This window comes from Rhinoderma darwinii, chromosome 6 (assembly GCF_050947455.1).
Source record: "Rhinoderma darwinii isolate aRhiDar2 chromosome 6, aRhiDar2.hap1, whole genome shotgun sequence".
Taxonomy (NCBI): Eukaryota; Metazoa; Chordata; class Amphibia; order Anura; family Rhinodermatidae; genus Rhinoderma; species Rhinoderma darwinii.
Genome location: NC_134692.1, coordinates 44600400 through 44615298, shown reverse-complemented (window position 1 = coordinate 44615298; position 14899 = coordinate 44600400). Strand labels below are relative to the sequence as shown.

The window sequence follows — 14899 nt, the reverse complement described above, 5'->3', positions numbered from 1 at the left end:
ACTCCTAGCATCGTATATAACTATGATGCTAGGAGCCCGGCTCCCTGCACTGTGTTCGGTCCGGGACTTGCGGCCAAAATACGTCCGTCAATTACGGACGTAATTAGTGTGTGTGCACATACCCTTATTGTGTATGTCTACTTTAAATTGCTAATATATGTGCTGCAACTAAGAAATAGCAGTGCAGATTAAATACCTTAATTTACCTCAACAGATGTATTTGCAAAATGCCAATGTGGAAATTGCCTCAGGTTATCTTGTGCTGCTAAAATAGACACAGAAGAGGGACGCACAGAAGGAATTAATCAGGTTGAAAAAGAGCGAAAGTGACAGAGGCATTAAACAGATAAACTAGGCTCCTGCATTCTTTCCAAGTCTCATTATAAAATCCTACGATATTATACTGGATGGATGTTCTAAGACCTCTTATCCATAAATGTGGATTGCCTCATAACGTCTATACTTCTGTAATGTATCCGTTTACATGGAATCTTCTATAAAAGTTTTTCTTAAAGTTGATCAAATCTGTTGCCGCTAAATGCTGTCTTAATATTTAAATTCAACAAAATTCAAAGTGCCACATACACACAGCTCCCCATAGACCCTAACATCAAGGATAAAAGGAAAGACGACTGGTAACATTAACAAGAAGACAGACATCAAAGGAAAGTTTAGAAGCTTTATTGGTCTCAAGAAAGTACGCGTTTCAAGGCTATGCTCAGATAGAAGAGACAATGTACACTATATGGTCAGTATGAAGACACCTGACCATTACACCTACAGTATATAAGCTTGCTGAACATCCCATTCCGCAACCTATAGCACTAGGCGTTCCAGTAGGTAGCGTTAATCTGGCGTCTGCTCTACCCAGATTCGTCCATCATACTGCCAGATATTAAAACTTCATTCATCAATCCAGAGAACAGGTTTCCACTTCTTTAGAGTCCAGTTGTGGCATCTCCAGCTGATGCTTGGCATTGAGCATGGTGATCTTAGGCTACTGTGTAGCATTTACGGTTGACCGGAACAGATATAGCAGATCAGAAATTTCACAAACTGACTTGTGGCAAAGGTGAATCCTATGACAGTGCCACATTATTTAAAGTCCCTGCTTTCTTTAGTTCGACACATGCTACTACTACCAATGTTTGTCTATGGAGATTTCATGGCTGTTTGCTTGATTTTATTACCTTGTTTGTAATGGTTGTGGCTGAAACAAACACCTGTACTCAATAGCTAGGAGGGCTGTCCACATACCTTTGGCCATATACTGTACAAACAAAGTCTGTTACAGAATTTAACCCCTCCCCGACTTTTGTTGTAGGGTTGCGTTAGACCATTTTACCTCTGATGCATTTAATGGCTTGGCTGTTGAAGTCGAGGTTCTGAAGGCTCAGTGGCTCTCTGAGCTAGACATCCAGATGATGTTGATGGCCAGAAAACATTAATCAGCCAAGGTTTACCACCGTGCTTGAACAGCTTTTTTCTGCTGGTGTGAACGCAATAATTTAAATCTTTTGAAATGTTCCATACATGGAGTTCAGTCCTTCCCGCAATCAGGCCTTTGACCGGGACGGCTTATTTCTCTCTGAGGAGTCAGATTTCTTCTCTGTTAATTATTTTTTAGAGAACTTTGGTCTTTTCGATCTCACGTAAAGACTTGTTTGCATAGGTTGGCTCATGGAAGGTAGGTTTTCTGGTGGCGATCTCCCCCATCAGGCGGATTTCAGAAATTGCTGCCTTGTCCGTTAAGTCACATTTTTTGGTCATCCATGAGGATAAGTTGGTGTTCCAATCTGTTGTGTCTTCTATACCGAAGGTAGTCTCTGCCTTCCATATTAATAAGGACGTTGTTCTCCCTTTTTGCCCCTCCCCATCTCATCCGAGAGATCGTGCATTATATTGCCTTTATTTGGTAAGAGCAGTCTGAATCTATCTGGCTGTGAGAGTCATTTTCTACTTTGTTTGTTTTTTCCCCACCCTTTGGAATTTTTTAGGACATGATGATGGGATATGATGCTGTGTCCCCCAATGATTAACGAGAAAACAAGATTTTAGTACCCACCGTAAAAAAAACATTCTCATTGAATCCATTGGGGATACAGATCCTGCCCTCTTATTTTTTGTTATTTGTTCCAAGCCCAGGACCTATAGTTTTGTTTCGTTTTCTCCTGGTACTGTGGACATGTTTGTATTCTTTTTCCCTCCTGCTTTTGTACAAACTGAAATAGTCTGTGTCTGTGGGAAGGGTATGGCCTGTCTAGGTGGCGCCAAGACTCTTTCCTTCTTAGTGTCACCTCCAAGTGGCAGGAGAATATACCCATGGTGCGGTGTCCCTTAATGGATTGAACAAGAAATAGATTTTGCTGTGATTAGTTTTTTTAAATGCATTATTGTACCACATATATTCTTTGCACTTCATCCCCGTACCAATTATGCAATAAATTCTGAACGCCCAATCACTAGCACCTGGGAGCAGTTCCCACCCATTTTTCCATTTTAAATTCTGTAAGGGTATGGTAAGGGCATGTTATGAGTTATTTTATGTGCCACTTTTTGCAGTAATCACAGCAAAGCCATGCTGTTTTTGTCATAGCCGTCGTTATTGGGGAAAAGGTCTGCCATGTATCTAAGCATGGCCTAATAGGCTGCCCGTCAGTATAACACTAACAGGCATAATATACTTCGTCATTATTTTTTTATATTTTTTTAAATTTAAGTGCCATTCTGTAACTTTGACTTTTGAACTATAATGTAATTTCAGTGCATAATTAAAGGGATTTTTTTGGACTTTAAAAATTGTGTGCAATTTTTTTTTAAGTGCAGTAAGATTAGTAGTCTTTAGCTGAGATGTCTCTGTAAACCAGTCTCACATTTAGTCACATGACCATGCTCCTCTTTATCTCCTGCTTGTGTAATGTTCTGTACACTGAACGGGTAGTTGTCTACCCCCTCCCTGTAGTACAGTAGGTCACACATGAAATGTCTCTTATCTCCACTGCTCCCTGTTCCCCCCCCCCCCCCCCACCACCATGTATCTGCTGCTAATCCTGTCCACAGCAAGCGCTACCAAAATGAAAATAACAGTGCTGCACAGAGCTGGGCAACATAGTGAGGATAGCAAATAACTACTACTGAGCTATGGTGACATCATTTGGTTACCATTTAGACACACTCGGGTACTTTTCAGTGTTTCCCGTAAGCTCGGAAAACCCCTTTAAGGTATTCCAAAATGGGCGCAAATACTGGACAGCCCTAGGGACCTCACTGTCACTTGTGATTATCATGAGGTACATGTACGGCATTGTATGGGAGGGATTCAAAGAGTTATTTAAGACTAGAAAAAAGTTCTGCTTTTTCAGAGAAACCGCGCCATACCTGTCCGAGGGTTTTGCCTGTTGTTGCAGCTCAGCCCCATGTATTGAATAGATCTCCGCTGCCATACCAGATACACTCCATGGATAGGAGCGTTTATGGGAAAACGAGCAGACACTTCTTTCTAGTCTAGCCCTTTTAAAAGTTGCTCGAACGTTTCTGGGCGTTGAAATACTTAAAAGTACCTACATGGTAACGATATACAGTTAATTGGAAATTGTACCCCCCCTACTGTAAATAATAAAAATATTGACATCGAATACTCCTCATAATTTACATGAGAGATTATTGTTCCTTATAATATACACCTTAGATTCATATTCACCATTGATATGACATTTCCTCATCCTTCAGCATTTGAGGTGTGTATTATGATTTTGTCCAGCAGCTGGGACAAAGACCTCTATAATACATACTGCAATCTACAGCTCCTGCAGAAACAAACCGATATGCAGTCCCTACGTATTACCAATCTCTGTATGATTGTCCGGTTCTGACACATCTCACCCATCAATGTAGATTGCTTCATAATGTTTTACATCTTTGCTTTATATGTTTACATGGATCCTTTCATAGCATGTTTTTCTTTGTTTGGAACATTTCTATTTGTTATTATGAAAAGTATATCTTGTTTCTATCCCCAAGTAAACCCTTTCCTACCATAAATGATATGTGCTGCACTCAAGATTTGAAACCTAAGAAATATGTGGGCAGTATTCCCTTGTAGGATCAAGGTAAACTAGAAATTCTTCATTGCCCTCTCAGAATGAGGCCTTCTCCTGATACATGGCAGCTGCGCAGAGAAACTCTACCCCGCAACCTAGGATAGTTTGGAAAGTATTTGCTGGCTTCTGAGGCCCCAGTGCAAGGGTGTGAAGAACGCAAGTCTGGCTTCCCATTACAGTCACTTTTGTTGGAGATGAGAAAGGCAAACTACTTTAACCTCTGGAGTTTAGGAGGGCGTTACATTGAGTATGACTATCTCTTGTGCATATCCTCCGAGCAATTCACTTTTGGCCATTCACTCATCATGAACTTTATCATTTTATCTCGTTCTCAACCTAGTGTAAATGTAGACATTAAATTCCTGTGACATGTTGTAATGACTGGTTGGAACACCCAAAGTAATTCATCTTTGTGAGAAAAAAAATTGGGTTCATTCCGCGTTCACAGTAGGAGTGTGTTTTTAGGCTGTATAGATAGGTTCAGCACTGGCTCATCCCTGGACTATTTTTTTGAATTCTCCACTGATCTGTCAGTCTCCCATTGCCCAGTCTGCAGTACGAGTATTAATACCAGATCCTGCTTGTGTTATGTTGGGTCACATCCGGACTATGTCAGATCAAACGGACACAATTTTTGTCCCTGGCTAGCACCTACTTTTTTTTTTTTATAGTCCTTCATTTGTTGGCTCATGGCACATCTGTCACTTGCAACTGAGCAAACTGATAACACTTTAAATAGCTGGCAACCTGAGCGCAGTTTGTAATTTAAGTTCCAGTAAATATTGCATCAGTGCCTCCAACCATAGAATTTAAAGGACCCATCTGACTGTTATCGCTTATTGCAGTCAAAGTGTGAGACCACAACATTTTCATTGTTACACAGTGCTAAAATAAATTCAGGAAGATTCTGTTAAAGGGAGATTTGTGGCACAAATATAGACATTTCTGTCAGATAAGGTCAGCCTCCGAAGCTTTGTGTGACTTTCCATTATGTACTAGATGATGCCTTTGATAATCAGGTGACGGAACAATAGTATGTTCAGGAAAGGCCAATTACTTGTTGCTGCTTTTCATCCCACTATCATAGATAATCTCGCTTTAACACATTGCTCTATTATTTTATTTTCGTAATATTATGTTTGCCATCAGGATAGGCATAGCCGTTAAGTCAGACTATAAGGGTGTGTTCACGTAGAGTTTTTTTTAAAGAGGCTCTGTCACCAGATTTTGCAACCCCTATCTGCTATTGCAGCAGATAGGCGCTGCAATGTAGATTACAGTAACGTTTTTATTTTAAAAAAACGAGCATTTTTGGCCAAGTTATGACCATTTTTGTAATTATGCAAATGAGGCTTGCAAAAGTCCAAGTGGGTGTGTATTATGTGCGTACATCGGGGCGTTTTTAATACTTTCACTAGCTGGGTGCTCTGAAGAGAAGTAACATCCTCTTCTCTTCAGAACGCCCAGCTTCTGACAGTGCAGATCTGTGACGTCACTCACAGGTCCTGCATCGTGACGGCCACATTGGCACCAGAGGCTACAGTTGATTCTGCAGCAGCATCAGCGTTTGCAGGTAAGATCGACTTACCTGCAAACGCTGATGCTGCTGCAGAATCAACTGTAGCCTCTGGTGCCGATGTGGCCGTCACGATGCAGGACCTGTGAGTGACATCACAGATTTGCACTGTCAGAAGCTGGGCGTTCTGAAGAGAAGAGGATGTTACTTCTCTTCAGAGCGCCCAGCTAGTAAAAGTATTAAAAACGCCCCGATGTACGCACATAATACACGCCCACTTGGACTTTTACTTTTAAACACACCCACTTGGACTTTTGCAAGCCTCATTTGCATAACTACAAAAATGGTCATAACTTGGCCAAAAATGCTCGTTTTTTAAAAATAAAAACGTTACTGTAATCTACATTGCAGCGCCTATCTGCTGCAATAGCAGATAGGGGTTGCAAAATCTGGTGACAGAGCCTCTTTAAGCTGATTGTGATGTGCTTTCTGCGTCATAATCAGGTTTTTTTCCTTGTTTTTTTTTCAGGAAGGATTTTTCTGCTCTTGAACTTCCTATTGAAATCAATTGGTGGTAGAAAAAACAGTGCTGTGCATCGTATGGGGATGAACGATTGTTTCTACAATCAATCACGCTAATACATTTGCATCTTGTCCGCGAAACATCCCCTGTTTACACATGTGCTGCTGACTAGCGACCACTTTTATGGCTGCATAAAAGATGCGATCAGCCAATGAACGAGTGTTTGCTCATTCATCGGCTGATATTTGCCCTGTTCCCACACAGCAATGATCGGGAACAAGCATTCGTATGAACTCTTGTTCACTCCATCATTGGCTCATATAAAAAGGCCTTTAGACCCGGTTCACATCATGGTTGCGATGTATGTTTAGCGTTTATCCTAGGAGACCACCCGGCGTACACGCTAGATGTGTCCATAGGGTCCCTTTGGCCGCCGTCAGTCTGGTATACGTCAGTATACCTATAATTTTTTCGGTATGGAATAGCGTAGTAAAATTTTTTCATCTTATACATCGGGGTCCCGCAAAAAACGTATACCGCGCAGTATACGTTTTCTTTAACATGGAAGCCTATAAGTGACGTATTTTAGTGTATGGCATACATCATAGGCATTAACTTAACATATACGTCATGAGCTATTCAATAGCTTTTCAAGATGTATGCGTTAAATGGAAGTCATTAAAACCTATGTTTGCCAGAAACCTAACAATGGCATCTGTCATCCAAATGCTATTACGGCAGTTCATGTGCCATGTTAGGCATCCCCCACAGCCTACGCTCAATTTATACGCCAGGAGTTTTTCCCGGCGTGTTTGTTAAACGTAGGCCAAAAATGTGATGTGAATAGACATTTCATGGTTTTGCATTTGTTGGACTAACATCGGAAGTATTTTATGGCAAAATCTCTGTTGTACTAGCAACTGCTAGTTAGTTAAGATGTTGACCACCTATGTTTAGAAGGCCGAGGCTACACACAGACTTCTTGTACTATGACTGAAGAGATTTTCAAGCTATTTAATGCATTTTTGTGGATAGTGATTTTGAAGCTATTTTTGTAGCGAATGATAAAAAGTCTAGGGGTAGCTCTAGCTTAAGTGTACAACAGTTTCATTTTGATCCAATTTTCCCAAATTTAGTTGTAGGCCATGTGTCTGCATAAGGCCTTGGTTACACACAGTCTTTTTGTAGCGCTACTGATTTGATTTTAACTATAGAGTGACAGCTGCAGTTCAACGGAATTCATTAAGTTATATGTAATCTTGTGGACTGCAGCTGTCACTAAATAGTTAAAATCAATCAGTAGTGCTACAAAATGTGTCCGTGAAGCCCAGGCCTCAGTCTCTTTTGAAGCTTTGATGCATACTTAATAGGAAAGGAAAAAAGCAGGTGTGTAGCTTAGATACTAGTGAGGGTCGATTCCCACGTGGCATCATTTTATGCCACTGACTTGGCCGCAGCAAATCTGCATGTTTTACGTGCGGATTTGCCACGGAATTGCTCCAGATTTCCCCAAATTCCTTATGTTCAGTTTTATGAGAAGAAAGTACCTAAAGACAAGAGCAAGCATAGGAGCATAGTGCTATAATTGCTTCTTTTCCATGTACCCACCTTGCTACAAATATATTATTTCCTATTAAAAGTAGACTTTCCTTAAGAAATAAATTACTAACAAAATGGGGAGGAGGGGGCTGAAGCTGTCTTCTCTCTGCCTCAGCCTGTGTGAGAGGCTGAGGGTATAGATGGAGCAGCAGTAAACAAATATTTGTTTGGTCGGAGCACGCGGTTTACTACTCCAGCTCCACAACAGGACCACCCTACACAGTTTAACCCCTTAACGATGAATGACAGATACAGATATATCTGTCACGCGGTTCGAGTGGGTACTGCCATTGTACCCATGAGATCAGAGGCAGGAGCACGGCTGTTATTAACAACCGGGCTCCTGCTACAAAGGCCGGAACCAGAGAGGACTCCAATCCCGGCAGTTTAACCTCTTAGATTCTTTGGTCACTAGCGATCGCAGTATCTGGATGCAAACAGAGGGAGCGGGACCTGATGGGTTACCATGACAATTGGGTGCCTAACAAAGGCCTCCAGGTCTGCCATCAGCAACTGCCTATTAAGCTTCGTTCACATCTGTGTTCTGGTTTTCCATTGTTCTGCTCAGTCATAGGCACAGAACAGCAAAAATGTATGATGGAAACCAATGTTACCCGAGGGAAACCATTGACTTTAAAGGTTTCCGTCATGGTGTCTGTCATTTTGTACAGCAAAAACGATGGAATCTGCGACGGAGGCTTCTAACAGAGCCTCAGATGTGAACAGAGCCTTAGATACACTGACAGGCAATAATTCTCAATCAAAGAAACGCTGCTTTAAGTTAAAAAAATAAGTTTAATTAAAAACTACCACCCCATTAAAAAAAACAAAAAACTTTTTCATTAAAAATTATTGTATTTTTCAAAAAAGTAGTTCACCTTTTAAAAAATAAAATACATATTAGATAACGTCACAAACAACTGGTATAATAAAGCTAATTAATTATTTAAACTGCACGGCATCCCCCCAAAAAAAAAGTTTTATCAAAAATTTGTCAATCTATTACGTACACCAAAATGGTACCAATAAAAACTAGCACTTATCCCTTAAAAATAAGCTGTCCTATAGCTACATCGGCGAAAAAATGTAACAATTTTAGCTCTTGGAATGTAGCGACACAAAACTGACTGTTTTCTATAAAACTGCAAATGTACTAACATAAAAACTAAACTATGTGTATTTGGTATTGCCACATTCACATTGACCTGTAGAATAAGTTAGGCTTCGTTCACATCTGCGCTAGGGCTCCGTTTGTGTCAGAAAACTCCAGAGTGCATATGTGAACGCAGCCTTAACATGTTATTTTTACTGCACAGTAAATGGCGAAAATAAATCTGTGAACAAACAATGACAGAATTGCTGTTTTTTGTTTTGCATTCCCTGACAAAAAAACTTATAAAAGATAATAAATAATGTGTATCCCTTAATGGTGCGATTAAAAAATACAACTTATCCGACAAACGCGAGTAGCTACATTGACGGAGAAATAAAGTTATGACACCTGCAATGTGAGGATGAAAAATTTGGTTTGGTCATTAAGGTCAAAACAGGCCTAGGGTAAAAACACATAGTGCGGCAGGTGTGTCCAAAATTACGATTACATGCATTGGCAACTAGTCACACGATTTTGGCAATAATAATTTACCGGCAAAATCGTGTGGCCATTCGCAACCGCATGCAGGAATGGTTTTGGGTTTGTGCGGCACGTCTCTACATCTGTTCCCACCCTAATATCACTTCTTGTGGAAAAAAAAGTTTTCTGTCGCTGCATTTCAAAAGCAACCTGTCGGTGCTATGTGGTTGCGGGGTCCGGGTGTCCTGACTCTGGGAGCCCCCTCTCTCTGTCAAACGTATTAAAAGCCACGCTCATTATTGACCACTGTTTCTAAGGGATTGAAGTGTCTGAATCAGGGTTCTATCCGATCCCGGCCGCTAGAGCAGGGGCTCGGCTGTCAATTAGCTGTGCCCGTGCGATTAACCTGACCTGTACGTCATTTTGCATTAAGGAGGTAAATGGCAAGTCCAATACAATGGATTGATTATGGGCTATTGGACATACAGATTGGGTTCCAGCTTTGTAAACATGTTTTTGACAGCTCTACTGTGTAAAAGCAAAATAAAAAAAATCATCTAGTGACTTTTTAGGAGTTTTGCAATTTCTGCAGAAATACTAAATTTTTATGTTACATATATACTGTATTTCTGATGGGCCTTTAGCTCAGGGAATTTAAAAGATGTTTTCTGTAGAGAAGATGTCGGCTCTTTATATTCTAGTAAAACGGTTTTTCATAATCTCTTTGTAGTCGAAGCTTTACTTTTGTGTGTGTAACAAAAAAGGGGCTATAAGCTTTATTTATGTTGGCATTCTGGGTCTTCTCTTCATAGTTCCCTACAGGCTCTTCTCATCCATTTAGATAACTCTTACATAGTGGAATTACGCATTTATGCTGCCAAAACACTTGACTTTGAGCTTGCTTAACAGAATTGTTTTGCTGCATTTTCCCATTGGAGTAGTGAAGTGGCTCCTGCAGGGTTTCCTGTGGTCAAATGAATTTAGTTGTTCTGAGCAGAAAGTCGGTCACTGAAGTCATTTGAGATTAAAATAAATGTCTTTTTTCAAGAGTGGCACAGGGGGAACTTGCTCGCTTTGTTTCTAAGTAAAGGCTATCAATTTACAGTCCCAGAAAAAAGTGCTAGCACCATGCAATTTTAATAATACAGAAAAAGTCAGATTGTCTGCTGCCCCTTAGACTGGCAACCTTGGACCCCCACCAATCAGATATTGAGGGCCTTATCCTATGGATAGGCCATCCATATTACAGTCCCGGAAAATCCATTAATAAATTAACAAATACATTTAAGAAAAAAGTAACCTAAATCGCAAATGTATGTACAGTGTGTCGTTTTGTAACTTTTAGCCCCAAACAGTGCAGTGACTGATCTTTAGCTTTTTTTTAAAGCTGGTTACATTTTATAATGGCTATGCAATCTTTTTTCAATTTTTTTTTTGTTAAAAAAAATATTGACACATTTTATTGCCAAACCCCTCAATACCTAATGTAGCATTATTTATCATCATTAAGTGATTATATTCATTCGTTTTTACTCCCTTTCATTTGAATGGCCGACATATAATTCTGTATATTTCCCCTGCAGTAGGCACAGCTACCCCTGACTATTACAGCTGATGGCTAGGGGTTAGAGTATTTGGCTTCTATTATAGTACAAAGGGGTTGCATAATCTTACAAACTTTAGCAAACTACAAACGTAATGGAGGAGAATCTGAGTGCCGCCACAGAGCTGGAATGCACGCCCGAACATCATTGATGCAGTGCCGTAGAACAAAGAGGTGATATGTCCTCACCAGAATGTCACATAGATGGAGCAGGAAGAGGGCAGGAGAACAGGGGGCAGAGAAATCGGTAAGTTTAGAGGTAATCCGCCAGACCTTCTTCCAAAAGCCAAACCGAGCCAGGCATTCCTGAAAAACATGTAGGATATTGCCTGTTTCCAGACCGCACCTCCAGTACAAAGACAAATGGATCTGGAGCAGATGGGAGGGGACTCTGTACCAGCGGAATAGCAATTTGTAACCTGCCCCCTGATAATGACTGGACGGGGCGATTGATGGGTGAAGAGAAAGGTGCGGTTATGCTGTTCGGGTGTAAACGTGATTCCTAAATCCACCTTCTACTTAGCAAGAAATGTAGGGGGGTGCGGGTCAGGAGGAGAAAGAAGACCGTCAATTTGAGATAAACTGTCTCACAGGGCAATCGCCTAAACAAAGCCGTTCACATGGACTGCACGGACGAGAAATGCAGGAGGGAGAAGAAGGGTTGTGACTGATTTGACACACCCTCCAGAATCCAAAGCCACAAGGGTCTGAAACAGTTGTTAAAGATTCAAAAGATGTAGAAAGAGTGAAATCCGCCGCAAACTCTTCACATAACACCTGCAGATTTTGCTGCTGAAACGTTGCGGATATGCTGCACAAACATTGCCGATATGCAGTTTGAATCCATCCTAATACTTCTGGTTTCTTTGGGATCTAAGTTACTTGTGGGTTGACACCACATTTAAAAAGTATTATTCAAAATATAATTATAGTCATAAAACCCATTGTATTCCCAGATTTTTCTGCATAGAAGCTATATATGTTTTATGTAACCTATGATGTAGGATGTTTTTTTATTTTTATTTAAAGAGTAACTGTTGTTTCAGCAAACTTTTGTCATGTCATAGTGACATGCCAGACGTTATGATCAGTGGGGTTCTGGGTGCTGACACCCCTACCGATCGCTAAAACGAACAGGCAGAAGCGCTCTCCCGAGCATTTTGCCTCTTCGGCTGTGATCGCCAATCCTAGTATTCCTGAGGACAGGCTCACATATAAAGTCTATGAGAGTGTCTTGAGCCTTGATTTTTTTGATTTTTTTTTTGCAGAGCAACATTTTAGAGCATATAAAACTTAAGTCCCACAAAGCCATACATGGTTACAAAGATGCTTTGCTGTTTTAGTCTCTAACCCTAGAAACCTGGTCATAACCTGATATTAATAGGACCGTTGTAGTCATACCAGTTCAGCAGAAACCAAGACCTCTTATATAAATACCTCATTGAATATAATTCATAGGCAACGTCTGAATAATGTGCGTATACTCTAGTGATTTGCTTAGAAACTAAACTAAACTTTGAGAAATAAGTGACAACCAAGGTCCTACAAATATTCACTATATATAATCTATGACCAGTATTTTTTTTATTTGCTATATCCACCAAATTGTTTCCTTTTGCATTGTATGTGTGGCTGTTATTATCCGCACATGTACGTAAAATTCAAGAAGGTCCGTTTTTATGGTATGTAAATCGCAAGCAATCATCTTTTTGAAAAATTTGCTCCTAGATATATCTTAGGGTCAGTTCACGCTGAACTTTATGATGCGGAAACCGCATCCGAATCAGCGTCAAATACCGCCCCAAATCAATGATGGGAGGCAGAGGCTATTTGTTTCCATGATGGCTTTGGCCGCTCATGGAAAAAAAAGCAGCATGCTCTTTCTTTGAGCGGTTTCAGCCTCTGGTCTTCTATTGAAATCAATTTGAGGCAGAAAAAAGCCTGCAGTACGCGTTTGTAGGGTTTTTTGCGGTGGTTTTTGCCCACCGTATTTGTATTCGATTTAACAGCCGTGGGCAAAAATGCCGCAAAAGAGGTAATAAAATAAAAATCAAACACTGACCGAATCAAGTCAAAATTATGCCTCAAAATTCCTAAACACTGTGTGAACTAGGCCTTTTAATGAACTGGAAATGTATGTATTGTGGATAATAAATATTTACCAAAGCTTCCGTCCGTTCTCAAAGATCTTAATGAAGTGCTTCCAAGCCCGTTACAAGATTCCTTTTCTTGGGTTTTTATAAACCGGTTGAGAGGCCTTTGTTATGGCTGCATATTTTATGAATATATTATTTACATCCTGGGACTATATGAAACTGTACAGTTTGCAGATCCAGATGTTTACATTGGTCGTGCGGTCACGTACCAGAACAATGTGGCTCCTGATCTCCTTGAATAACCTGAGCATCTTTAGTATAGTCATTGCAAATATCTCAGTTGCATGACAGACTCCCGGTGGTTGTGTTCTCACCGTGTTTGTATCACTAAGAACAGAAAGCTGCCTATGAAAATGTAATCTAAATTTCTCGGTGTACTTTGGTCCATTTTGCAAGCATATCACACCTTTATTAGTTCATGTAATACAGTATGTCATAAAGTAAATTTCCGGTTCTCTCTTATTCTCCTGTTTACCCTTCTCAGCCAAGTTTGAATCTTGGCTTCAAGTGCAGCTGGGACAATTTTACACCTGTTCAGCCATAAAACCAGCTGCCTAATATTGTGTATGTCCATCTTGTGCCACCAAAACAGCTCTGACCCGTCGAGGCATGATCTCCACGATACCTCTAAAGGTGTCCTGTAGTATCTGGCACCAAGTCGTTAGCAGCAGAGACTTTAAAGGGGTTATCCCACCATAACAACTTATCACCTATACACAGGATAAGTGTTTAATCGTTGTGGTTCCAACCGCAGGGACATCCACCGATAAACAGAATGGGGGTCCCAAGTAATCTTGTTAAAACGAAGCAGTGATTACGTAGAGAATGAATGGAGCAGCAGCATGCATGCATGACCGCCGTTCTGTTCAAACACGGAAAACGGGACCCCCGTTCTCTTTATCGGTGGGCGGTGCAGTGGTCGGACCCCCAGCGATCAAGTATTTTTCACCTATCCTGTAGATAAGTTATGTTTTGGATAACCTCTTTAACTCCTGTAAGTTGCAATGTGGGGCCTCCATGAATCAGATTTTAATTTTTTTTAAGCACATCCCACAGATGCTCCATTGTATTAAGATCTGGGGAATTCGAAGTTCAAGTCAATATCTTGAACTCTCTTGTCATGTTTCTCAAACCATTCCTGAACAATTTTTGCAATGTGGCTGGGTGTTTGAATGCCAGGACCTAAGGGTTACCAGGAAAATCTTGCCCAGAGTATCACAATGCCTCTACTGGCTTGTTTTCTAGCCATAATATATCCTGGTGCCATCGCTTCCTCAGGTAAGTGGCACACACATCCAGCCGTCCACATGATTTAAAAAAAAAAATGTGATACATCAGACCAGACCACCTTCTTCCATTGCTGCAAGCTCCTGTTCTGATGCTTACGTGGCCATTGCAGGCAGTCCCCAGGCGCATCAGTGATCCTTTTGCTATCCATGACCCTGTGGCTGGTTCACCGGTTCTCCTTCCTTGGACCACTTTTGGTAGGTAGTAACCCATCCATACTGGGAACACCCCATAAGACCTGCCGTTTTGGAGATGTTCTCACCCAGTCATCTACCAATTACAATATAGTCACATGTCATAGTCTCTCAGATCCTAACGCTTGTCCATTTTTCCTGCTTCCAACACATCAACTTCAAGAACAGACTGTGCACTTGCTGCCTAATATATCCCACCCCTTGACAGGTGCCATTGTAACAAGATAATCGATGTTATTCACTTCCTGTCAGTGGTTTTAATGTTATTGCTGTGCAGTGTACATCACCCATTTCTTACCTAAAGCATTATAAGGCCTCCGGTTGCAGTCTATAGCTTATTGACAGTCT

General features: G+C 40.8%; 1 protein-coding gene across 5 annotated transcripts in view; it reads left to right on the top strand.

The window, feature by feature from the left end:
* Positions 1–14899, top strand: part of UBE2F (ubiquitin conjugating enzyme E2 F (putative)) — a 167970-nt gene that overhangs the window by 108818 nt on the left and 44253 nt on the right. The window contains exon 8 of one of the 5 annotated variants that reach the window (XM_075829629.1): positions 215–1474. The exons of the other annotated variants lie outside the window; for them this stretch is intronic. Within the exon in view, the coding sequence (XP_075685744.1) occupies positions 215–274 (60 nt within the window). The 3' untranslated portion in view covers positions 275–1474. Of the gene's footprint in view, positions 1–214; positions 1475–14899 lie in introns of those variants that run through there. 5 annotated transcript variants of the gene reach the window in all.